The sequence below is a fragment of the Mchenga conophoros genome, linkage group LG12 (genome assembly GCF_057382185.1).
Source record: "Mchenga conophoros isolate Kocher_MC1m ecotype Shallow Benthic linkage group LG12, M_conophoros_male_GT1.1, whole genome shotgun sequence".
NCBI lineage: Eukaryota > Metazoa > Chordata > Actinopteri > Cichliformes > Cichlidae > Mchenga > Mchenga conophoros.
In genome coordinates, this window is record NC_140537.1 from 13,024,073 (window position 1) to 13,049,657 (window position 25,585).

The 25,585-nt window shown below is 44.4% G+C and overlaps 1 protein-coding gene across 1 annotated transcript in view; it reads left to right on the forward strand.

The window, feature by feature from the left end:
• Positions 1–25,585, forward strand: part of hmcn2 (hemicentin 2) — a 46,594-nt gene that overhangs the window by 2,248 nt on the left and 18,761 nt on the right. The window contains exons 3-40 of the mRNA XM_085293789.1: positions 297–455; positions 992–1,114; positions 4,462–4,633; positions 4,748–4,854; positions 4,942–5,062; positions 5,156–5,419; positions 5,516–5,660; positions 6,087–6,208; positions 6,384–6,656; positions 7,094–7,235; positions 7,565–7,692; positions 8,933–9,046; positions 9,139–9,297; positions 9,395–9,589; positions 10,566–10,661; positions 10,785–10,912; positions 11,013–11,157; positions 11,858–11,970; positions 13,403–13,562; positions 13,653–13,812; positions 16,682–16,809; positions 17,307–17,558; positions 18,542–18,625; positions 20,422–20,613; positions 20,707–20,837; positions 21,011–21,155; positions 21,308–21,434; positions 21,530–21,687; positions 22,162–22,440; positions 22,516–22,658; positions 23,281–23,431; positions 23,533–23,751; positions 23,838–23,951; positions 24,061–24,248; positions 24,348–24,444; positions 24,527–24,688; positions 24,814–24,927; positions 25,122–25,318. Of these exons, the coding sequence (XP_085149915.1) occupies positions 297–455; positions 992–1,114; positions 4,462–4,633; positions 4,748–4,854; positions 4,942–5,062; positions 5,156–5,419; positions 5,516–5,660; positions 6,087–6,208; positions 6,384–6,656; positions 7,094–7,235; positions 7,565–7,692; positions 8,933–9,046; positions 9,139–9,297; positions 9,395–9,589; positions 10,566–10,661; positions 10,785–10,912; positions 11,013–11,157; positions 11,858–11,970; positions 13,403–13,562; positions 13,653–13,812; positions 16,682–16,809; positions 17,307–17,558; positions 18,542–18,625; positions 20,422–20,613; positions 20,707–20,837; positions 21,011–21,155; positions 21,308–21,434; positions 21,530–21,687; positions 22,162–22,440; positions 22,516–22,658; positions 23,281–23,431; positions 23,533–23,751; positions 23,838–23,951; positions 24,061–24,248; positions 24,348–24,444; positions 24,527–24,688; positions 24,814–24,927; positions 25,122–25,318 (5,907 nt within the window). The remainder of the gene's footprint in view (positions 1–296; positions 456–991; positions 1,115–4,461; positions 4,634–4,747; positions 4,855–4,941; positions 5,063–5,155; positions 5,420–5,515; positions 5,661–6,086; positions 6,209–6,383; positions 6,657–7,093; positions 7,236–7,564; positions 7,693–8,932; positions 9,047–9,138; positions 9,298–9,394; positions 9,590–10,565; positions 10,662–10,784; positions 10,913–11,012; positions 11,158–11,857; positions 11,971–13,402; positions 13,563–13,652; positions 13,813–16,681; positions 16,810–17,306; positions 17,559–18,541; positions 18,626–20,421; positions 20,614–20,706; positions 20,838–21,010; positions 21,156–21,307; positions 21,435–21,529; positions 21,688–22,161; positions 22,441–22,515; positions 22,659–23,280; positions 23,432–23,532; positions 23,752–23,837; positions 23,952–24,060; positions 24,249–24,347; positions 24,445–24,526; positions 24,689–24,813; positions 24,928–25,121; positions 25,319–25,585) is intronic.

Here is a 25,585-nt window from a genome sequence, read left to right on the forward strand (position 1 = left end):
TGATAAGCAGCACATCTGTTGAATGTTAAGAACCCCAGATTGTACTGAATTGAACAGTTATTCAAATGTTTACTCATATAAGGCACATCGTTTATGGGACCGGTTCTTTCTTCTTTCAAAAGTAAATTAGTGCTGCTTTTATGGGTAGTGATTTAAACGTATTTAAGAAACATTTGATGTGTCTCTCCACAAAATGGATGTGTTCAACAACACGATATCTGAATGAACATTTAAAAAATATAAATATATGATTTTTTTTTCTGGAGTTTTTAAGCAAATGTGATTTTATCACACAGGGTGGAGGCGACTGCCCTGAAATGAGTATCGGAGCCATAAAGAAAGCACTGGAGGTTTCCCTGCCTGGATCCTTTATCTATGTGTTTACTGATGCCAGGGCCAAAGACTACCGCCTGAAGAGAGATGTTCTGCAACTGGTGCAACTCCGTCAATCACAGGTACAAGGCAGGGAATTTAAACAGGCCTCTTATACATCAGGACAAAACTGATACATACTTAATCAGTCCAATGTGTGCTCTTTATTCAATGTCAAACATCCGATAGATGCAGGCTTCTCTTTGATCAAATCTATGGTATGTAAACTGATTAAAAGAAAATAAAAACATGCCCACAAGCATCTCATTTGTATTCACTGGTGCTGAATACTCCCATAATGATCAAGATGCCATTTAACTGATGTTATCTGGAACACAGTTGAACCTACAAACACGAGCCCCATCCCACACTGTCTTTAGAGCCTCTGCATTTATTGCACGCTGTCACAAAAGGGATACAACAGCAATGCTGTAAAAAAGAAAAACCATCTGCATTCCAAAGAAGTTCCCGGGATCAGCTGAGTGCAGGAAAGTTGCTCGTCTCAGCCCCTACATGATGCATGACAATGAGCATTTGGAGCAAAGTGAAAGCGACTCAGCAGAAAGCAAACACTCAACAAATGTAATCCTCTTAACTCCTCTGTCCTCTTCGTTCCCAGGTAGTATTTGTGTTGACCGGGGACTGTGGAGACCGCTCTCAGCCTGGTTACAGGGCGTACGAGGAGATCGCCGCCACCTCCTCTGGGCAAATCTTTCACTTGGATAAGCAGCAGGTCAACGAGGTGAGAGCAACGCAGAGTAACCGTGCGCTCTGACGACTGGCCACCGAACCCCCATTAAGCCCTCACACATAATGAATTAGCCCCTAAATTGGAACTCTCTAGTGTATTTGAATATGAAAGGGGTGATATTTTCTAATAACAGAGGAGAGCAGGAGCAGAACAACATCAACTCCCATTTGACCCACCGATAATAGATGATAATGAGGAATTCATTTAGCCTAATCAAATGATTCCAGTGCTGATATTAAACTTCCTGGTCATACGATACGGGCCGGTGGTTCCTTTATATCGGAAGCAGCATGTAACAGGAGCTGAGTCTCAGAAGCCAAAGACAGCGGGGCTCACTTCCCAAGCAGACGTAAAAGAAGCCAGAGTTTCCTCTGGAAGAGACACTGGTATCCTACATGTCAACACAGGAGATGGCTGGGCAGCGCTGAGCTGGAGCCAACAGCTCTGCACACTGGTGGCCCACTGAACCTCTGAACTCAGATGTGTTTGTGTGGGTCTTTGTGTGTGTGGGGGGGTCTGTTTCCTGTCAAGTCATGCTTGCATATAGCTAGACATACAATGCCTGTGTGTGTGTGTGTGTGGCAGCTCGTTTCATTATCACTCCATAATCCTACCAGCTGTTTAAGGAGTGCTTAAAAGTCATTTTACTGTTGTCGTATTAAGGGAACAGGGGACCAAATGTAGTCTAGACCTTATACCTCAACACCAGATGGCTTTGTGCTAATGTAGCCCTATTATTTTGAACATAGTCTTTGTGTACATTTTCATATAAACAGGCTTTTTTTCCCCTCTTGGATTTACGCTGTCTGTCAGTCGCTTCTCTTTTTTTAACCTGTATGATTTTTTTTAGCTCCTGGGTGGCATGCTTTTACCAAATTAATGCAAATCCTTTAATCCCTTAAAAATCCTCAGAAGTAGTACAAATCTAACCAAATATTCACCATTAATAGTAGTTTAATAATGTGCAGCCAAATGAAATATACAGTGTCTTTTTGTGGTCTCCAGGGGGGCCAGCGCAGAGAAAACAGACTGCTTATTTTACTCTCTAATCCCAGGATGTGATCTTTCATGGTTTCGCTTCTTCCAACACAGCTGCCCAGTGGAATTGGCTCCAGGTCCTCGCACAACAGTTTATTGTCAGCTCTGTGTAACACGCTCTTTACGCGCTTTAAATTTTAATTGGTTATGATAAGTGAGTGAAAATGGTAACACAGAACACAGGCAATGAGAACCGCTGTCTTTAAAGTGTTGAACATTTAAAAATATCTGCGTTCTTAAGTGCCCTAAAGTGCTGAAGAACAATGAGGAATGTGATGTTTTACTGGGTGATGTGATGTTCGCTCAGAGAAAGACCTGAGATTTATTAGTTTTGTGTTTCTAGTTGGTGCATACATGGATAACTCGAGCACCTTGATGAGTTGTTTATAAGATTAGCCTCGGGGTCTTTTCTGATTATGGGTGCTGCAGCGAGTTAAGGGAAATGGCAATGGTAATGGTTGCCAGGCATAAAATCTAGGTACCTTTTACCCACAGTCCGGCTAAACAAAAGCACTGCTTATCCTGTAGCTGAGCCTCTCTATGTGGAAACTCCCACTCAGAAGGAGCAGGGGATCTGTCTGGGTCTCGTTTACTTTAATAACCTTGATTTGGAGCGGGCCATCTTCATGCAAATATCCGGTAAATGCTGTGTTTATACCTGCGTAAAGACAGAGCTGACCTCTAGCCCGCTGGGAGGTCTGGAGGCAAGCTGTTCTACCTTACAGTGGCGCGGTCACGCATTTTCTTCTTCAGGTAATGTACCTGAATCGATGTGGGGAATACACCATCACCCCAGCTTTAGGTAACACTTCTTCTCTGCCCCATCTGTCATGCTTCTATGAATAGCAGCAGGGGGTCTTTCCTGTTACAGCCCTGTAAGCCTGATCATCTGAGACATGCTGGATGAGGTTTCACGGGGACTTAAGGTCCTTTGCATTCCCAGTGGTAGAGCCAGGGAGAGGCTACGGCGCTCGGCTCTTCTAGACCCTGCAGGCCAGCCCAGACAGGGAACTGGCCCCACCTCTGGGCTCTTCTTCTCTTTCATCTGAGGTCCGAGGGCAGAGAAATGCCCACTCCTCTTTGCTCTACCGCATAAGACACAGACATAGATGTGGGTCACTTCTAAGCAGTTTCCTGCTCTGACTGTGACGACTGCACACGTGGCAGACATTACAGCTGTTTCCAGTTGTAAAATGGCAAGAGGAACCAGCTGCTGTCAGGACCTTGCAGACCCGATAGAGGAGAAGTCGAGGGCTGATAATTAAATTATCAAAGGCTTTCCCTGTTTCATTTTTACGTCTGTGTCGTAAAACGTGTTGGTGTTGGCCTCATCTCTGAAGGGCCTGCCGAGGAAATGTTTTCATTTGGCTTCATTACAGGCACAGTTAAACCGTGATGCCTCTCAATACGAGGTGAAAACAAATATTAGACAGCAGCTGCTTGTTAAGCGTTTGGAAGATGGACGACATTTAGTTTGCTGTGACCGCTGAAATAGGACTCTGTGAAAAGTCAGTGGGCTTTTGCTGTGCTTCTGTTTTGATTTGAGTGAAAACAAAAGAGAAACTGCATTTTTAATCAGTACCTCGCTGATGATTACACCCAGAGGGTCAAGCACCTGTCAAAGCTGAAATCCTGTAACATCACAGATTCCTGTGGAGAGCTGCTGAGGGAAATTAAAGTCTAAGTAATGACTGTTTTTACCATCATGTACAATCAGCTTGTTCAACCTTTCTGTAATCTTTGCTCAAAGTGGTGGAATGACTAAGAAGAGAGTCACTGTCTGACCTCATCAGACTTCTTCAGCTTAAACCTTTCAGCAGAAAAGTGTGAAATGCCTGCCTGATTCAGTTTAATGCTTAGGTTTAATTCAAAACCACGGCCGTTCCCACAACCCGATCCACCGCTTCCGCTTTGTCTTCTGAGGAACAAGCTTTATGATTAATAAAACCTGCGCCGCTGCAGCGGGACTGCTGCCTGACAGGCTTCCACTGTGAGAGACACTTTTTCTGGGAATACGTGCTTGAAAGTGCAGAAAACTGTATGTTATCAGTTTGACAGCTGAGCTGCTTCACTTTTCCTTTGTTTAGGCAAAATCCGTCTCATGAATAGTTTTGTGATGAAAGAATAGTCCGAAAGACGAAGAACAGGGAAAAGCAAGGGCTTTGTGGGGGCTTTCGGAGTTAAGGCCAGTGTCCCTCTCCTGCCTTTTGAAGTTTACCTCTCTGACAGTTTGATTAATGCACTCAGGAATATCTTGCTTGGTTGTGCTCCTGCAAATGCTGTGTTTTGCCTCCTGCCAGGTTTTAAAGTGGGTAGAGGAAACAGTTCAGGCCATGAAAGTCCACCTTCTGTCCTCCAATCATGACAGTGCCCAGGAAAACAACTGGGAAGTTCCCTTTGACCCAAGCCTCAGAGAGGTCACGGTGTCACTCAGTGGACCAGCACCAGAAATCGAGCTCAGCGATCCTTTGGGTAACTCATTCCTGCTTTTCCTATTTATTCTTATCTACTCCTAGCATTATCAGTGCTTTTAAAGAAAGTCATGTTTTTCTTTGAAATAACATCTGTTATGTTTCCTTTTCCAAGGTCGGGCAGTTGGTGTAGAGGAGGGCCTTAAAGAACTCTTGAATATTCCCAACTCAGCTCGTGTGATAAACCTCAAGTTTCCTAGACCCGGTGCCTGGAAACTGAAGGTATTTATTTTGGTGAATAAATCACAAATGTGTTTTTGTCTGACTTTTTTATGATGCTGAATTCACTTCACACGTTTCACTCTAAAGATAAGCTGTAGTGGGCGTCACACTCTGAGGGTCACAGGAGTCAGCAGTCTCGACTTCCGCGCAGGCTTCTCCAGCGTACCTGTTACAGAGTTCAACCACACGAGAGAGAGGCCGATAAAAGGTGTCTGGCATGTGTCTGTTAGCTCTTTGCCTTTTATTTGACCGAGACCATGTGCAGAAAATTACCTCATGCCGATCTTCCTTTGTCCTTCAGGGCTCCCATCCCATGTTTTACTGAAATGCACCGGCCTGAAGCCTCCAGGTCATCTGAGCCATGTGGAGCTTGTGTCAGGCTCAGGCCGCTCCTTGCGAACGATCCCTGTACCGCTGCCCTCTGACCTTGGAAAACAAGGCCTGTGGAGTCTCCCGGAATTCCGCACCCCTTCCCAGAGCTTCTTCATCAAGGTAACGGGCAAAGACGAAGAGGGCTACCGCTTCCAGAGGCTGTCCAGCGTCTCCTACACCAACATCATTCCAGGCAAGGCATCCCTCTTCACCAAAGCCACACTGCAGTGTCTCCCATACCTCATCAATCTCTTTATAGCCTTTAACCTTTGTTTCCTCCCTTGTGCAGATGCTCCAGCTGTGAGCATGTCGACTGTAGTGAAGGGCGTTTATATGCAGCCAGCTGTGATTGGCTGCTCTGTAAAGAGTGACATTCCCTACAGACTAAGATTCACCAGAAGTGGAATTACACTGGGAAGCGAGAGGTTCTTTCAGTGAGTCTCTTCTCTATTTGCTCAGCACTCCATAACATTTGGCTCGCCTTCCTTCCGATTCCCTCAGATCCCCGAAGCTTCGCGCGCCTATTACCTCATTTAAAAGCATTAATTAAGTCACTCCCTAATCTTACCAGTGGGCACGCCTGTAAAGCATTAGTGCTGCCTCACTCTTGCATTTTATTGGTTCATCTGTCAACAAGTGGATATATACACAGTTGATTTTCTAAACATCACATACTCAATTTAACAAAGCAACTATTTTGTCTTGGTGTTGACTCTCTGGCTTGAATTACTTTCATGAAGTGCAGCTGACTTTTGATGAAAATTATTTCCAGTGCGTGGATGTGCCAAAGAGCCACTGGGTGTGACATGAAATAAGAGGAATATGTGCTGGCCAATAAACCAAACGTGTCTTTGCTTCAGGTATTCTGCCGTTGCATCATGGGAAATTCCGAAGGCATCAGCCGAGGACGAAGGCCCGTATGAGTGTATGGCGCAGAGCAGCGCAGGGCAGGGGTGGGCTGTAACACAGTTAACTGTTAGAGGTATGTCACACAACAACAATGCAAGCGCACACTCCCCTTCAGTTGGACGTGGGTGCGTTCCAGCCATTTAGATACAAACCTCTGCTTTATCGTTTAGACATAAACTAGATAGAAAGCATGTCTGCACAAATATTTGTTTTAAACATTGTCTGCACTCATGTTTCCACTAAAACAGATCCTCCTCCGGTCTTGAAGCCCCCAGTGAATGTGACATCTTCTGTGGGAGGCGTGGCTGTGCTGTCCTGTCAGGTGGAGGGAAACATGCGCCACAATTTGACCTGGCATCGAGGGGGCTATGCTATCCAGGCACGGGCAGGGAGGGTGAAGCTGCTGCCCAACTCTTACCTGCAGATCAGCGCTGTGCGGGCTCAGGATGCTGGGGAGTACCGCTGCGTGGCAACCAACCCCTACGGAGACAGCAGAATCGCCGTGTGGCTCCACGTCCCAGGTATGATAGCCCAATACCCTGCGGCTCATCTGCTTAAACATTTAACGCGGCAGGGCTTAACGGATCCTCGCGGGCCCCCGTCATCTGTTTTCCATTATTGCCTCGACCTCCTTGCAATCAGATTAAGCCACTTCCTTTTCTCATCAGCAAAGACTTATGCGTGTTGAAAAGTGTGGCGTCTACTGAGGGAATGCACTCAGATATTTGCAATGACTTCAACAAACAGGCAAATAAATATGTCTTCAAGAATATCCTGTAGTTATGAAGTCAGACATGGAGTGTTTTTGTAATTGCTTTGCAGCCCACAGCATCAAGTTTGCTCTTGTTAAGCTTGTGATAGCTATAAATGACATCATGCAGCCTGTGACAAGGCCCTGAGTCATCGTCTGCTTTTTATTTTTTTTACATTTTTTGCCTTCCTTTGATTTCAACTGCAGAGGCTCCTTCTGTGGTAGTGCACCCGCAGTCCCTGGCTTTCTCCCAAGGCGATGAGATCCACCTGGTCTGCTCGGCGTCCGGCTCCCCCCCTCCCCGGCTCTTCTGGAGCCAAGGCAACGTGTTCCTAACTAATCGGCCGAGGTAAGAGGGGAACTCTCAGCCCACTCGGCACCTCTGGCACAAAGGACTCAGAGAGTCATTACGTTCCACTTGACCTACATGCGCCATCGCCTCATCTTGTTTGCATCGCTTTGGAAATTTACATCTACTCATGTCAACCCTTTTTTTCCCCCCAAACCACAAGTATTTTATATGTCAGCAGTGAAATATACATTCGCACACACACAAATTTCTCCCGTGACACCAAACAGCAGCATAAAGATTCAGAGAGATGGATCTCTGTTTTACATCTGCGCTTGTAATCAACAAAAGTATCAACAAACATGAATCCTGTCCACTGTATGCTACAGGTTCAGTCTGAACCAGCATGGAGTTCTAACCATTAAAGGGGCCCTCCCAGAGGATGCTGGGAACTACACATGTCTGGCAAGCAACGAGGCTGGGACTGCCTCTCAGTCTGTGTCACTTAGTTATGCGGGTAAGTCAACACATCCCGACAGATGTCTGGTTGAGGATGCCAGCGCGAAGATATATTGTTGCTGGAATTAGCCTTTCGTCATTCGGAGTTGTTAAAGTTTCTGTTCTGAATAATTGCTTCTCTTCTGACTTCATTTTTAACTTCCAGTGACACGAAGCATTTTTGCCCGTGTTGACTGTTTTTAAGGCGCATTTCTTTTAATGATATCCAGCAGGATAGAGCAGAGTATACAGCAAGCGAACATGGCCACATACAGCTCTGTCTCACACGACGTGATGTTTCTCTCCTTGTTTGGTGAGCGCTGACAGTTGTGGGCCTGAAGTTTCACTCACGGCTGTCAGTTAGTGCTTGACAGAAACCGTAACACTGATGGATTATGGCAGCATTTTCCTGGGGCTTGCTGGTATTATACGCACTTGTCTCTGAATGTCATTTTTAACAACACTGATCTGTCAAATCAGGGAAAACCTTATAACACAGTAGATCATCTCATCCTTTCAGCTCAGCTGCCTGGGTCTAAAGTATAAGCCTCATTTTTACATTCACATCAGGGTTTTTCTCATGCCCTTGCTGGTATAAACAAACAGCACATTACTGTTCACGTACAGTAGCGCTGCATGAAAGACCGGTGCATTGCTATAAACTAAAAAAAGGGGGGCCTAACATAAGGCCCGGGGGGCAGAATTGGCCCAGCAAAAACTCCAATCCGGCCCACTAGATGTCTTTAGAAAATGTGAAGGAGAGCATAAATTTTGGACTTTAAACTGTAAGCTTGTCCTACTGATAGACCTCCAAAACAGCCATTCATACTAAACCAAAGTAATGCAGAAATAGAATTTGCAATTAAACAATTAAATAAATGAATAAAATAGAACAACAAAAATGCCCCACTTTAAAACCACAGGAGAATCTGGCCCACGAACTATCAGTACTTCTGTAACTTTACACATTTATTTGTTACAGTTTAAGTCCACAGAGTCATGCTGACAAATTTCTTTATTTTACTATAGCAGCGTTTCTTTATCACGTGGAAAAACTGAGACGCACCTTTGAAATTCCACTTCTTTTTCTTACATTGAGATATCGCAGGGTTTAAATGTGCAGTTAAACTCCTTTGCACCGATAGAAAGGGGATTTTCACTGGTCCGTTTAAAATCAAAGTCCCGAGGCCTATGATGTAAAATGACTTGGACATCCCTGGAATAAAAAGTTCATCCCACTGATTTTTTTTGTTCTGCAGAGGCACCAAGAATAACAGTGGTACAGCAGGTTGTGCTAGTGACTGTTGGTGGTGATGCAACTCTCGAGTGTCAGGCCACAGGCTTTCCGTCCCCTCTTGTCCACTGGTTCAAAGGTGAGTTAACGCCATACACAGTGCTTTTATTAAAATGACTGTGGAGATGTCTCTGTTAGAGGACGACAAGCTTATATTGCTCGTACTTCCAGGTGAACTCGAGGTGGGCTCTGCTCCTTTTGTTGAGCAGGACGTACATCGCGGGACGCTGCACATTCGTGGCGTGCAGGAGGTCGACGCTGGTCAGTACAGCTGTGTGGCGAGCAGCTCTGCTGGAACCTCCTCTGGCACTGTTAGTCTGGTGGTTGGAGGTGAGGCCACACTACAGTTTTCCACATAAAACTTGTATTTCTCTCACATTTATACAAAGGAAAAAACATCCATCTGGCACCACTCTTCCTTCCACAGCGGGTCCATTGTTTTCCGAGGCACCGGCTGACGTGACAGTCAATGTCGGGGAGAATATCACCCTCCCCTGCACTGCCCGGGGATTCCCGCAGCCGACGGTGACCTGGCGCAGACAGGATGGCAGACAGATTCTCATGCGTTCAGACAGCCACAGTAAAACAATGCAGCTGGAGAACGGACATCTTCTAATCCAGAGTGAGTTATCACAGCAAAGAGCTTTGGTGTGCTGTGCGGCAGCCTCACGGTTTCCCTGCTCGAACTGGCTTGACTCAAATTGTGCAAGTATATATAGAAGAGTATCATATTAAATCCAGCTAACATTTTCTTAAGAGGTGGGAGAGCCGGGATGTCATTGCCATTGGTAAAGTTACAGTAAACCGATGCCTCTCGAATATCCATCCTGCTAAAAGCATTATCTCTGCTCTGTGAAAAGACTCTCCTTAAAATGTTGTTAATTATTTGGCAAGAGAAGGCGTCTGTCTTTGTCCTCATCAGGGCAGGGGGATCAAAGCTGTGAACTCTGGAAGATATTTCAGCCTGAAACATGACTATTCTTAGCCACATACCGTGATGCTTTGTGCTCCTGAGACTAAATGTTTATAGTGTGAAATATAATATTGGACAGGAACAGACATATTTACATGGGCCGTTTCTGTCACTGTTTCCATTTGCGGCTGCCCTCTGACCTGATTGGCTCCATCTGCTACAGATGGCTTTATTTTATTTTTATTACCTGCAGTTTCAGAAATGTCTCTGTTCATATTGCGTAGTGCTCAAACGCCACTATCTCCTTGAATCGTGCTCCTCACTAGTTACCTTTAATGCTTTATCCTGGAATCCTTCAATATTTGCTAGGACAGAAGAATTGAAACATATGTTGATCTTCCAAGATGTGATCTCAAGAGAATTTACTGAGTGGGACAGCAGGATAGCAGCTGAGCCAAACCCATTAATCCTGTTATTTTCTATTTTTAGCTCCTAATTACAGCACTGTCAGGCCAATAATACCAGTTGTTACTGAGTAGGGGTCTTAGCTGCTATTAGCATGAACTTATTTAGTTTTTTTAGATAGACTGTTTTCTTTCTTGGTAAGTGTGATGATGCTGCTACTCTCAGATGTATTGTAATGTGCGGCGGGGTGCATTTTTCAATGATGTGTGTTTGACTGTAGGTGTCTGGCTGGATGATGAAGGTCTATACATCTGCGAGGCCAAGAACCAGTTTGGAACCATCAAATCTGAGGCCAGAGTTAGTGTCACTGGACTGGGTAGGCTCTTTTTGTGATCCCATATATGCATGTAGCAGAAACACACAGAAGGACACTGTGGCTATAACACATATATTCCTGCTCTTGTTGTTTAATAATAATTTCAAATCCTTTTTCTTGCAGAGCCACCTCTATTGGCCCAAGTTGCCCCAGTGATCACCACCGGGAGCGGTCAGTCACTTAGTATTCCTTGCATGTTGTTGGATGGAATTCCTCTTCCAGAAAGACACTGGTCCAAGAATGGAAAACCTGTAAGGCTGGTAAAAACATCAAACTCAAACCTGCCTCTCCCATGGATCATATCTGTGTTTGTGTATGACAGGAATATTTTTACTTTTTTCGTTTGCACAGTTCCATCTGAACAGAAGGATGTTCTTGAGGAGCGATGGCAGTTTGTACATCGAAAGAGCCATCCCAGAGGACACTGGGATTTATGTGTGCACTGCGGTTAATGTGGCAGGCTCCGCGAACATCACAGTCAGCCTGGAGGTTCACGGTAGGAGAGTAAAGGAATAGTAACACTCACATTACCAATAAAATCAAAGCCAGCAAACAATAAGCACAAGCAGCTAAGACAGGCTTATAGTCTTGGAGATACTCCAGAAAGTAACTGACTCAAATTATTGTAGTAAATGACCCGCTGTAAAATCCCAAATTGTGTGTGTAATTTACATTTTTGGCACAGCCAGGTTAGTTGTTTCCCACTTTCTTCAAGTCTTTATACTAAGCTTCCATAATCCAAGCTAAACTAAACTTACATCTCCTACATCTGGTTCTATCGTCATATTTAATGTGCACTAATAAAATATCAGCAAGAAAATATATGAGCCTAATCTAAAAGCAGACCCTTTCACTCACTGAATGCACTTTCTCAGTGCAAAGTTTGCAACCACAGGCTATATAATTGGACAATTAAGCCAAAAATGTGCCAACTCAGCATGGAAAACAATTTTTGAATGAATCGACCACCTGTTGTCATCACAGAGAGAGGGCCTGCTTTATTGCATGCTTTGATAAATGGAGTCATGAGCATGTAATGACAGACAGCCAGGATCACGGTTCATCATCAGTTTGTAATGAAGAAATGCCTCAAACGCCGATGTTGCTGGTCAGCTGAGGCCGGTGGTAATGCAGCAGCAGATCGCTTCTTCACGCTCAGTCAGACAGCTGTGTTTTATGACCTTATTCTTCCACAGTGCCCCCAGAGATCAGCGCTGGTCCGTACCACTACATAGCCAACGAGGGTGTAGCCATCAGGCTATCATGCGAAACCACCGGCGTTCCCAAACCAGATGTTGTCTGGTCCAAGGTAACACTCGCAACCTTCAGCTTCAGCTCAGTAAATCAAGCGTGACTTCCACAGCACCGTCTAGTCCAAGGTCAGCCCTTTGTATCAGTTCAGCTTACAATGAGTCATTATTAGCACTTTGGAAATAATTATCACAATCAGGCAACAGCAAAAATCAATACTCAGCGGTGATGGGATCTAGATTATCCTTAAGAGTGCAATCTTGGACCGTGCCAGTCAATACAAGCATAACGATATTAATAAAACCAGAATCAAATCAGTGTGAAATGACTGATAATGAAAAAGGGTTTTAATTCTGAATTCATTTTGAGGCACACTGAGTTACTCTGGATATTTTTTTTATTTTACACATACATCTGTAGCACTTCAAATCGCCTTCACTTACTGTGATTACATTTACATAAATACAATTACATTTTTTTTGTCTTATTCAAACAGTTTTCTTTTTTTCCCCTCTGGTCTTTTCTTTGATTTGTCAGAACACAAAAAAGCAGAACAAAACAAAACAGCACCAACAAAAACAGTTTCCACTGCAATCAAGACTTGATTAACCTGGCCAGGGAGGGAAGTAACCATGGCAACTTTACTATATTGCTGCTTGACTGGTGCAAATCACCCTGTTTTTATCGTACCTTAGGAATCTATTTCAAGACTTTCCCGCATCCCCTCCTAGTACAACACTTCATCATATCACGAGAGGAAAACACAAAAGTTTATGTGCAACCAGGCGGTGCTAAGCCGATGCTCTCGATCCATCCAGGATGCAAAAACAGATCTTATTACAGCTTGTGTGGTACTGCAGCGTTGCCTTTGACAGCCGCTGCAATATAACAGATTAATAATTTGTAATGTTGCTAAAGCTGTGAGATAAATATTGCCTGGTAAAAAGTGTACATTTATCTTTGACGTGTAGTGAAGCAGAAGCGGCAGTTTGTATACTGTTAATGCATCTGTTTCTCTTCCACCACTGAAATTAGGAACTGCAGTGATATCATCTTTTCTTTAAAGGCAAGAAAAACATGGCCGATGAAATACCCTGCCACTATTACGTACCCTGTACTAATACTACCCTGCACGAGGTCAGCATGCTGTTGTTGTCTACATGTTGCTGAACTGAGCCGGATTTATATTCCACCCGGCCTTTCCCCTAACATTTTCAAAATGTTACTCTAGAGTCAAGTAAATTTACCTTCTTGTCAGATAAAAGTGTATCTGTTAAAGCGCTCTAATGTTCAGAGCGAGTGGATGCGCAGCTGCCTCGGTTCTTGCGTGTGCACGCTGCAGATAGAGAGCAATCCGAAGGGGTGGCCAGTAATTCCATTAGACATCAAAGGTTGTGTTGTAAACCTTGAACTAATCTTAGCATCCATGCGCACGCTTGTGTGGAGGACTTTTCTAATATAATATGTTCTGTCTGATCTTATTCTGCCAGGGGAGGCAGCCCCTGCCCAGGGACAGCTCCGCTCTTCAGTCTGACTCTGAGGGACACCTCCACATCCCCAACCCCTCCGCCGAAGATGCAGGCATCTACATCTGCACTGCCACCAGTCCTGTGGGCTATGCTAGTCGCGAGATCCAGCTGAGTGTCAATAGTAAGGCGAACGGAGGCAAACAGTTTGCGTTTGGAATTGTAAAGGAAGTGCCTATGTGGTCGTCTAACAAGTTCTTTTGTTGTGTTCAAGCTGTGCCAAAGATAATGGGCGTGACTGGTCACGACAACACAGTAAACATGGCTGCAGAGGTGGGGGCAGAGGTTGTTCTCCCGTGTGAGGCTGAAGGGAGTCCTTCTCCGTTAGTCACGTGGAGCCGAAACGGGCATCCCATCCCCCCCGTCACAGCTGGGTAAGAGGAAGCCTTACCTCACCCCGACAATCATGCAGTTAAATGTCTCAAATATAAGCTGACATAATCCAAAAGCACTAACCATACTTTACCTCTGACTTAACTAACACCTGAGTCAGCTTTTACAAAGAGCTCTGGCTGTTGTTCAAAGCTTCTGCTAACATGTCGTAATGCCTCTGGAAGAGCGGCCAGGCAGAGGCAGCAGAGACTAGAGATCTGTGTGTGGGCATCACCAGTTGGCTAAACCGAGGTAAAACATCTGGTCCCACGTGGTTGCCTGATTCCTGGCTTTCATGTGTGGTCACTCTGGGCGCAGACAGGCAGGCAGGCTGCCCCGAGACACGAGCTGGATGGATGACAGGCAGACTCTTTGGGCCAGACACCAGGCCGAATCATTTAGTGCAGATAGAAGAATGACAGAGGGAGTTGAAAGCCGTTGTGACTCAGATACAGTATGACTTGTGTGGGGTCAGGAAGAAGGAAACGGTGGGGGGTGGCGTTGGAGGGAGGGGGTGCCAGGAAGAGGGGCGGAAAGTGAACTGACAGTGGAAGAGATACAAGTTGTCTGTCTGATGTTCAGATTCCCCGCGGTGTTTCGGCAGTAAAACAACATGCTGACTCTTTACTAGTCCTGTCTGATGAGAATAACATCCCTGTGAACAAACCCAGCGTCATGCTTTGCATACGCAGGGACCTATGGAAGGAGCGGGCTCTGTAAAGGAACATTAACTCCTTTAAGCTACACTCTGAGGTTCGGAGGAAATAACTGAGGGGTGCTGATTTTTAAAATAACTTAAACAGTGGGAGATGATATTTATCTCATATCCATGTATTCAGACTAGTACCAGGCAGGGAGTTTTTTGTTTTTCTCTTTCCTTTTTTCAATACTGAGTCAGAAGATTTGGTCACAGGAGACCTGATCCTGATGAGGCCAATTTGTCCCAGTTAGTCTTTGGCCAGTCGCACTGTGTACACAGATGACACCAATGTGGGGAGTGATGGATGAGCGAGAGGGGCTGTTCATGTCACGCGGAGCAGCACCGCTGTAGCCTGAGCTCACATTAACCACTGCAGAGGCCGCCTTTCAGTTTTCGAGCTGGATGCTGTCGTCTCTCCTACGGCTGTTTGGGGAGGTGGGGGGGTGGGTGAAAGACATTACACCATATGTGCGTCTAAAATACAGAGCTCTTTGTGCTTCTAGCTCGTTTCCACTTAGACAGGCGTGTTATTGTTAGAATTTGGTTGCTTAGCAGACACACTTATCAAAGATAAATCGCAGAGGTGTGTTTACATTGCTGTATATTATACATTTGTACAGCTGGATAGCTTCTGTAGCATTTCAGGTTACCACACCCTCCTTTAAAGTTGCTGACCCACAGCAAGCAAGGCCTGACTTTGGAGCTGAGGTTGTGTACTGGAGTGTATGTGATGACCACCATCTGTCCACTTGTTTGACTTTGACAAACATCAAAAAAAACAAATGGCAAGTTGGGCCAAAACGTTGCTTTGAACTTAGTTGGTCCCAGGAAGGATGACGCTTTGACTTTGGAGACCTGTGCGACCTTTCATTCGAGCTCCACCATTAAGTCAACCTTTTGATTTTCACTTTATCTTTATTTCCTGACCCCGCGGTCGTAAACGCACAATAGCTGCACACGCAAACAGAAAAATCCGCATTGATCTTTTTGAACCTACAACCTTTCCCATGGTGATATTATCAGGTCAAACACTGCTGACCCTTTCACATTGTAATTATCCCAGACAATCGTACTTAGCTCTGGATGAGGTCCAGACTCCGGCTATTGCTTGCTCTTTATGAACTCTAACCCTCACACATTTTCTTTTTCCATTTCAACAAAACAACATAATTGAATAAGGACCACTAAGTGTTTGACAGCATAATTCAATTTATGTATACCTGTCAAATGCTCTGATACTTGTTGTACAACCCAAATACCAAAAAAAAAAAAAAGTTTGGACGCTGTATAAAATGTCAACCAGAACGTAATGATTTGCGTCTCTCATAAGCCCACATTTTATTTACAATACAGCACAGAAAAGATATTAAATGTTTAAACTCTGAAAAAATATGAGCTAATTCTGAATTTGATGGCAGCAACAAATCTAGAAAAATTGGGGCAGGGCCATGTTTACTACTGTGTAGCATTCCCTCTTCTTTTAACAGCAGTCCATAAACATCTGGGAGCTGAAGAGACCAGCTGTGGGACTTCTTGGAATGTTGTCCCGTTCTTATGTGATATAGGATTCTAGCTGCTCAGCAGTCCTAGATCTTCTTTGTCATGTTTTTCACTTCATGATGCCAGATGTTTCCAGTTGGTAAATGTTTTGAACTGCAGTTCAACACCCAGACTCTTCTGCTATGAAGTCATTGTAATAGATGCAGTGTGCAGTTTAGCATTGTTTTGCTGAAATGTGCAAGACCATCCCTGAAAAAGACATCATCTGGTACAAAGTTTCTCTGGAATCTTTCTAGCTTTGCAGATGTGCAAGCTGCCACTTTTGCTATTGCACCCCCTGCAGGATTTTGAAATGAGTGCTGATAACAACACAGACGCTCCCTCTCTTCTTTGCTGCAGAGATTTTTGTGTCCATTTTCTCCAAAAAAGAAGTTAAAGTCTTGATTCATCTGAACACTGAACAGTTTTCCACTTTTCCTCAGTCAGCTTTAAAGGAGTTCTGGCCTGCAGGAGTGGTTTATATGCATGCTTCAAAATATAGGAGATATAGGAGAGAAAAAGAAAACAGACACACCTATTTTATCAGAACACAGTAGCTGTAGATCTTCAGTGACTCATAAAGTTCTGTGTTTTCTCCATGTCTTTGCCCTTGACCCCTAACCACTCCCCAGGTTCACTGTTTTGCCTTCAGGCTCTCTGAAGATCACTGATGTGCGCCTGATTGATAGTAAACTGTACACCTGCACTGCAGAAAACCCAGCAGGCAACGCGTCCCTAAGCTACAATTTACACATTCAAGGTAACTCCACAGGGTTTCAGTAAAAGTTGAAGTTTATGGAAACTTGTTTGTTCAGCCAATATCTTTAAGTCTCTGTGTGAATATATCACTTATATGTGAGACGTGTGTATGAATACAGTTCCAAATATTTTTGCACATAGATTTTTGCTACTTTAAAGCCATTTACCATGACATACTCAAGTTACAGTTTTATGATGGGCTTAAAGCTGCTGTCGAGCTTCAATATTGCATTAACAGCTGGGGAATTTCATTCATTTTTATGCACAGTTCTCTATGTTTTTTTTTCATTTCAGGTTTGAGAGCTGATGCGAAATCAGTTGGTTATCGGTAGTTGTGGGCCATCCCTTTGTTATTTCTTCATAAATTTAGCAGGAAAAGGGAACTGGAGATTATTCAAAGCTACAGCATGGACAGCCTGTAACTTTAATGTGATAAAGTTTGTGTCAATGTTCAAAACTATGTGCATCTAATATTTAGGATATTTGTTTTGTCCTCAGCTAAACCCAGGATTCTGCCAGCACCCTCCCTCCTGAAAGCCCTGCTCGGCCAAACAGTGACTCTGCCATGTATAGCGCAGGGAGAGCCGAGCCCTGAGATCAGCTGGTTTCGCAATGGATCACCTGTTGGGGACAAGAATGTTACACCCCTGAGGATCCAGCAGGTCAGCCACGCCGACCAGGCCGCCTACCGGTGTGTGGCCTCGAACAGTGCAGGACAGGAGACCTTGGAGATCAAGCTGGAAATTCTTGGTGAATGTCACGAGTTCAATTCCTCAGACCTGCTTGTTCACTTGCAGAACTATTAAATTGTGACTCATGGTTGTTTTCTATGATATATCTGAACAACTATTCACTATCACTGGTCATATGAAGGTTCACTAATGATGCATCTGTTTTCGGCCCTCTCAGCGTTTAGAGGCACATTCACTTTAGGCGCACATTGACCGTACAAACTGGCAAACAGTGAGCTATTTGACCTTCTGATAAACATTCACAAAGGGAGATGACTTCGGGTTAAGAACTCAGAGTCGTGTCCATTTGTACTGAATCAAGCTTTCTTGTTGTTATTTACGTGATATATAAATAATATTATTCTTCCCGATCAGTCCCCTTTTATATTTCCATGCCCTTGTTCCTCTCTGACACATGCTCTTACTCATCTGCAGTCTGCCTTTGATGCTTTCCCAGCTTCCCTACTTAATCATTTACTCATTTTCAACATCAAGGGGATCAAGCGCACAGGGACATTCTAACCTCTCCTAAACCAAAACTCATCTTTTAAAAGCAAAAAACTGGATTTTCCCATTCTTCTTACAGATGTTCAGGCTTTAACAGCTGTTGTTTCTTTTTGCAGCAACCCCTGTAATTGCTTTGATTCTCTCTATTTCACGCTTGACTTGTTGGTTTCAGTTTGACTTACATGTGCCGTTTGTGTGGTCCTGTCACTTTGTGTGGCATTTTTTGGGGTCTCTCTCTTAAAAAAATGATCTCGATCTCAATATGACTGTCTGATTTAAGAGATAAGAAAAAGAAGTCAGCCTGGCTCAGGCTGTCAAAGCATGATGCACGCTCTGGTCATTGGGGAGAATCTGTTCGGTTTTTCAAATCATGTTTAGATCCTATTGAGGCTTCTTCTTACTCCGAAACCTAAAACTAATTGTCATTGCACCTCTTATTTATTAGCTGCCCTTGCACTTTGAACTAGCACTTAACATATTTTTCTGTACTCACAGAGGCCCCGACCTTTGCCGAACCTGGAGATGTTATCATGGAGAAAGTGGCAAACAGCAAGGTCATCATCCCTTGCCCCGCTAAAGGTATGGAATGATTCACAGATGAGTCAGCGTGGACACACTGAAAAGGTGTAATTCAAGTTTTAGGGAGCCTAAAACTGAACTCTGTCATCTTTCAGTTTGTTTCTGCAACACAGAAAGGAGAAAAAAAAGAGAGAAATCAATGTTATATGTAGGACAGTGATGTGTTTTTGTGCGCAATCAAAAGAATGTTTCACTGTCACCACAGACTCCTAGTTGCCATCTTAAAAGGAGAAACTTCTTTTCACTGCAGCACCCGGAGGCATGCCATTGTCTCTATTTCCTAACATCCATTTGCGAACGAGAGACATTCTGTAGGGATGTGGAGGACCTGCTGTTTTATCAAAACGCAGCAAGCGTCGGTGTCGCGTCTCCGTCTGGACTGATGGCTACTCAGTGGCAGCCCGCACAAACAGGTATTGTTTGTGTGGAGCTGTGTCATGGTAACCAGCTCAATGAGAGGAGGTGAGCACTGTGTATAATGTGGAGCAACAGCTGGAACATCAGTCTGCCTCCTGCCTCTGTGAGCCACATCTGCTTTCCTGTGTGTCGGGCCTGCTGGGAGCGGAATCCTAATTACAGGCTGCTTCTGGCAGATAAAGGACAGAGATGTCTGAGGTGCGCCGTGAAGCACAGGAAGAGAAAGACGAAGCCTCGCTGGCCTCACCTTTCTTCTGAGTCATACGGAAGGGTTGACAGTACCAAGCACAGAAATACAGAAATGCTTGATGCTCTTGACGGGCCGGAGAGGCAGTCAGCCTGCAGCACCAAACGAGGATCCCCACTTTCTTTGGTCCTTTTGTTTTCTTTGAGATCTATCTGCACGAGGGGAAACAAGCACAGTCTCTGCCAGAAGGAAATTATTAATTCACCAACAAGCACATTGCATTTGATAGAGGTAATTATTGGAGAAACACATGGAAGAGATAATCTCAGACTTCGTCAGCCCCAGTAAATAAATTCAGAGCCTGCTAATGAGATCTGTTAACATCTAAAACACAACATCTGTATGCATTTCCCGCAGCAATGAGATAATGAATTTGCTTCAGAGCTCCTTAACTGTAAACACGTGTTCTGAGAGGAAACAGACAGTAACGTCACCTTTGGTTGTGCTGCGTCTTCTCCTGCTTTTTGGGGGATGGAGAAGGAAGGGTGCTGCGGTTGATTTTTCAAGTGGTGTTTGTATATGTGTCACCTCTGTAAATCGAGGGAGTGTGGCTCTGTGCTGCTCTGTTAGTCTGTTAGGGAATCTGTTGTGGAGATTTTTGGAGGGTTACAAAGCTTTTTAAATTCTCCACCTTGTCCCTGATCCAGTTTTCTTCTGTCGGGCATTTCTAGCTCTATTTCCACCCAATAATCCACCAAACACATGTGTTTTTAAGGCTCCTGAGGAAACACGCCAGTGCCTTTGAACCACTTGTTCAACCACTATCTTTCTTACAGCTCTTACTCTCTCTACTCACTCTCATCCCAGTGTTTAGCAATAAATCTTTATGTCTGCATTTTAAGTATTACATCCTCCGTCACTCCTCTATGCAGTGTTTTACTTTTTTTATGTGACTTTGACCTTGAAATCTTAAGCCTGCAGGCGACAAGGACTCTAACCATTTTGGCATCCACTCCCTGCTGTCCTGCTGTCTGATAAATGTAGAGAGCTGGCTTTTTTGTAGTCTGGGCTGCTTGCCCGTTAAGTTATCCTGCACAGAAGAAGAGAGATGGAAGTAACTCTTCTTTCTGTCCGATATGATCAATAAAGCTAATTTTATCCTCACTCGCTTTTCTTGTCGCTGCACCTGCAGGTTCGCCTAATCCCAAAGTACGCTGGTTCAAGAATGGCCTGGAGATACACCCCGAACAACCCGACTTTTCCGTGGCGAGGGATGGAGCTCTTGTAATTAGCGCAGCGTCTGCCAGCCACAGTGGGGACTTCAAGTGTGTGGCAGTTAATGAGGCAGGCTCTGTGGAGAGAAAGACCAGGCTAAAAGTGAATGGTGAGAACTTATCTCATGGCTGTTTTCCTGCTGTTAAAAGTATATTTTACACATAACGATGGTCCATAAACCTTTCTTTCTGTGCTGTCTTAGTTCCCCCTGAAATTCAAGATAATGGCCAACCGCTGAACCTCACTGTCACCTTGAAGCAGCCTCTCACGCTGGGATGTGACGCCTTTGGGATCCCCTCTCCAACAATCACCTGGACTAAAGATGGCAAAGCTGTGAGTGTGTCATCCTGGATTCCCATTTACAGAAAAATCTAAAAGCCAGGTTACATGTTTTTACTGTAAATGCTATCTTGTCGATCTCTAGCGGTACAATGCCACCAAGTGGCAATTATTTCAATAACATTTAAACAGTGTGGATGCACTCAAGCTGATTTCTGTGTGTGCAGGTGGACAACCCTGGGGTGTATCTTGAGAATGGAAATAGGCTGCTCAGAATCTACAGAGTTCAGCCTGAACATGCAGGACAGTTTGTCTGCACAGCTCAAAACTCAGCTGGAGAGACCCAAAGACAATATAACATAGTGGTGCAAGGTGAGCTCATTATAAACCTGCTTTCACATGGATATTTAAGAGGAAGGTATAAGGCAGCAAGAAAGACCAGTTTGGGGATCTGTGATAAGATACACATTCAGCATTCATTCTTAATGCAAACTAGTCATTGAGCATGTGGTGTTTTTCGCCAGCTCCACCTGTGATCTCAGGAACGTCTCGAATGCAGGAGTTAACTGTGGTACTGGGCCAGGAGGTGGAGTTTCAGTGTCGGGTTAGTGGAAAACCAGCGCCAAGAGTGGAATGGAGCCGCGACGGAGAGTAAGAATCTTTTTTATCGACGTGACATTCAGCAGCGTACACAGGATGCAGGATTCACTGAATTGATTCGATCATCCTTTCCGTTCTTTCTCCAGGGTTCTGTCCCGCGATGGAGACCCTCATGTGGAGTTTCTGGAAGATGGCCAGGTGCTGAAGGTGAAGTCAGTAAGGCCGAGAGACCAGGGTCTTTACCGGTGTCTGGCCAGTAACGACGCAGGAACTCAGATGCGCCAATTTAGACTCAACGTCCAAGGTTGTTTTGAACATTTTTTTTAGCAAAATGTAAACCTCCAACTACACTCACCTGAATTTAACAGCAGTTATTGATTTAACACCTATGAAAAAAACAAAGCAAAAAACAAAACAGTTGTATAGATTCAGGATATTACTCTGACATTTTTCCCTAAATTGCTGCTGTTATGGCAACACTCTGAGAAAGAGAATTGCGAGGCATCATATATAATTCATGTGAATGCCCAGCCTCTATAGTAACATAAGTTAACATTGTATTTAGCCATGTGGTCGATGTGCACATATTGAATTCTCTTTAAGGGGACATTTCTCTGTCAGGTGCAGTGATAGAGTACCACACGCTGCATTTCTTTTTTAGAAGGTTTCCTACACAAAAGCAAAGCATTCGCCTGTTGCTCTGGTTATTCTGTACTGTGTGCCAGTAAAAAATGATTTGGCTGTTAAAAATAAACGTGTTCTCTGTTTTTTACTCCAGCCCCTCCCACTATTAAGGGGACTACTGAGACATCAGAGGTGTCAGTGGTGCTGGGTTTCCCTGCAATCCTCCCCTGCAACGTCGAGGGCTTCCCCACACCCAGCATCACCTGGCTCAAGGACAATCACCCCATCGTATCCGCTCCCCAGCTGACATACACCCGCGGTGGGCTGGCCCTGCGGCTGGGTTCGGCACAGGGAGACAGCAGCGGCCTCTACACTTGCAGGGCTACAAATCCAGCTGGCACTGCCATCAAGCACTATTCACTCAGTGTTCTGGGTAAGAGACATGTGCATCTCTAACAAGGTGAAAAATAAAAGAGGGATTTGATTTTTAATGTTTTCATCTCTTTAGTCCCACCGCAGATAGAAGGAGACTCTACCTCCCTAACGTTTGGTGGTCAGGAACAGAAAGTGCGGATCAACGGGAGCTTAACTCTGTCCTGCCTCGCCAAAGGTTTCCCCGAGCCCAAAGTCCAGTGGTTCAAAGACGGACAGGTCCGTGTGTGTCACCGTTAAAAGCTATGCTTCCTAAAATCAAAATGTGTTTTCAATGGAACAAGTTCTAACCTCTGCCAGCCTCTATTGGCAACTGGTATGAATTACAGCAACCCTCTTGCACAACCCACCTCCACTCGCCTTATTTAGTGTGATGAGTAAGCCAGTTAATTATAGACATAGAGGAAGAATCCAGTGATTAAACCTCAAGACATAAAACACTGTGCGATTTCTTTTTTTGTTTTTTTCGTGACCTACTGTGTTTTGATGTACTGTGTCCTTTATTCTGTTCAGAATGCAAGTGCACGTGTATGAATATTCTGCAGGGCCTACAATATGAGAAGCAGGAATTGGATTAAAGATGATGTAAAATATGATTTTCTTTCTGAGTGTGGGTGGAAGCTCTGTATGTCTTGGGTGTTTTAAAGCCACATTTAAAGATCTGCTAAATATTTTCTTGACACAGTAGTTCAAAGAGGCAACAAATCTTAAGGAGGCTCCATCGAGCTTAAAGAGCACTTTTGAACAAAGTATCAGAGACAGTCTGTTTTATTTATTCATCAACCCACAGATTCCTGCGAGCAATACTTCACATTAACTGTGTATTTTCTTTGTGTTTTAGCTGCTGACTGGAAACATCCATGCTGGCATTAAAGAGAGCGGCCACTTCCTTCACATAGAGAATGCCATGCTGTCCCATGAGGGTCAGTACACCTGTGTGGTCACCAACTCTGCAGGAGAGGACAAGAGACACTTTCGTGTAACTATTCAAGGTGTGTTCGGTTAATTCAGTGCATAGCAGCTAGAAAAACACTTCATTTTAAAACCTTTGTATAGAAAGCAATCTGGCTCTAATGTGCCGCTGTCTCTTTAGTCCCTCCGATTTTCCACCGGGTGAATAACAGGGAAGCATCCTGGGGTTTGGGACACGAAGACGACCTTAATGATGAGAACGTGGTGGAGAAGCGGGAAGTTGTGCTAGGCCATCAAATCAGCCTGTCCTGTGAGAGCAATGCCATTCCCCCTCCCAAGCTCAGCTGGTATAAAGACGGCAAAAAGTTAACCTCTGCAGATGGAGTGGTGCTTCTTCCAGGTCAGGGAAAACTCTGTAAAACCTCATGTAAAACCACTAGTGCAGTTGTTATATGTAACTGAGGAGTCATTTTTAATGTATGACAGGGGGACAAGTGCTACAAATTGCCCGAGTGCAGAAGGAGGATGCTGGAAGGTATACGTGTCAGGCTGTTAATGAGGCAGGGGAGGATCGCATGCACTTTGATCTGGAGATTCTAGGTAAGTGAGTACATATACCTAAGTTAGATGTAATTAAAATGTTTGCATAATAAAATCTGTGATTATAGAGATGTAACTTAATAATTTCAGTTGTGTTTAACTTCCATAGTCCCTCCTGTTATTACTGGAGCATCAAAGGAGTTTATGGAGGAGATAGGAGCAGTGGTTAACAGCACCGTGGTTCTACACTGTGACGTGATTGGACATCCAGCTCCAGTCGTCTCCTGGCTGAGAGAAGGGCAGCCGGTGCACATGGACTCACAGCACCACATCAGTGAGGATGGGACTCAGCTTCAAGTTAGTTATCTCTGACCTTTGTGCACCGTTGCCAGCAAATAGACAGATCCAACCGTAACGTTCTATAGTGAAGAATAACGCTTGTGTCCTAACTTACAGCTTCTCAGTGTCCAGGTTTCAGACATGGCTGGGTATTCGTGTGTAGCGGAGAACAAGGTCGGAACAATTGAGAAGCTCTTCAGTCTGACAGTGCAAGGTAAACCCCCCCCCCCCCCCCCCCCAAAAAAAAACCCAAAAAAGTCTTTACTGTGATATGCAACTCTCTTCTCTTTTTGCAGTCCCTCCTAGAATAACAGGCCCTAAAGAGGAGGAGGTTAGTGTGACTGAGGGCCACATGGTGTCTTTGCTGTGTGACGTCCAAGCATACCCTCCTCCAGAGATTACCTGGACCAAAGATGGACAAGTCCTCCATTTCAGCACCAGCATTCACATTCTGCCAGGTTAGCCTCTGGGCCATCTTCAATACCCAAATCCTTCAATCAGAAGCATTATATTGGGTAGAATCTAATTCTTGCACTGATATTTCATATCATTATTTGATATATTGCCTATATATATGTAATAGGTGGCCAGATGCTACAGTTGCCCCGGGCCAGACTAGAAGATGCAGGGCAATATGTTTGCACAGCCACCAACTCAGCAGGGCAGGACCAGAAGAGTATTCTCCTCAGTGTTTATGGTGAGCAAACACACTGTGACCCATCTGCACAATTCAGCCACATATACAGATGATCAAATCCCAAAACACTGCCTGGCAAAAAAAATCTGTTTATCTCAAGCCAGCTGTGACTGAGAAGAGTTCAGGAGTGACTCATTCGAATTCTGAATGAATCAAACTGAGATCATGTCCTCTCTAAATGTGCAAACCAACAGTCGTGCCCACCCTGAAGCCCCGGCACGATGCTGAGTCAGATTCGGTGACCCCTCAGGTTGGCTCCTCAGTCACCTTGCGATGCGAAGCCCACGGCTTCCCCGAGCCTGAAGTCACGTGGTACAAGAATGGGCTCCAGTTGGCTGCAGGGAACGGACTAAAGATGGATCAGTACCAGCTGGAGATAATAGGAGTCCAGGTCAGACTCATCAGACATTTTTTATGACTGCAAACAAAACATAAAAAAGGATTTTAAGGGGTTTTCAACAGCGTGCTGATGTGTAATGTATACATATTTTCACTGCACTCACTGTTCCTTTATCTGGTGCATTTAAAACCCCTGAGATAATTCTGACTAATTCTAACAGGCTGGAGCTGAGATCACCCATCTGAAAGCATTTGAAGCCGGTGTTCCAAAAAAAAAAAAAAAAATCATGAATCCCTTTGGATTATAACTTGTAAAGAA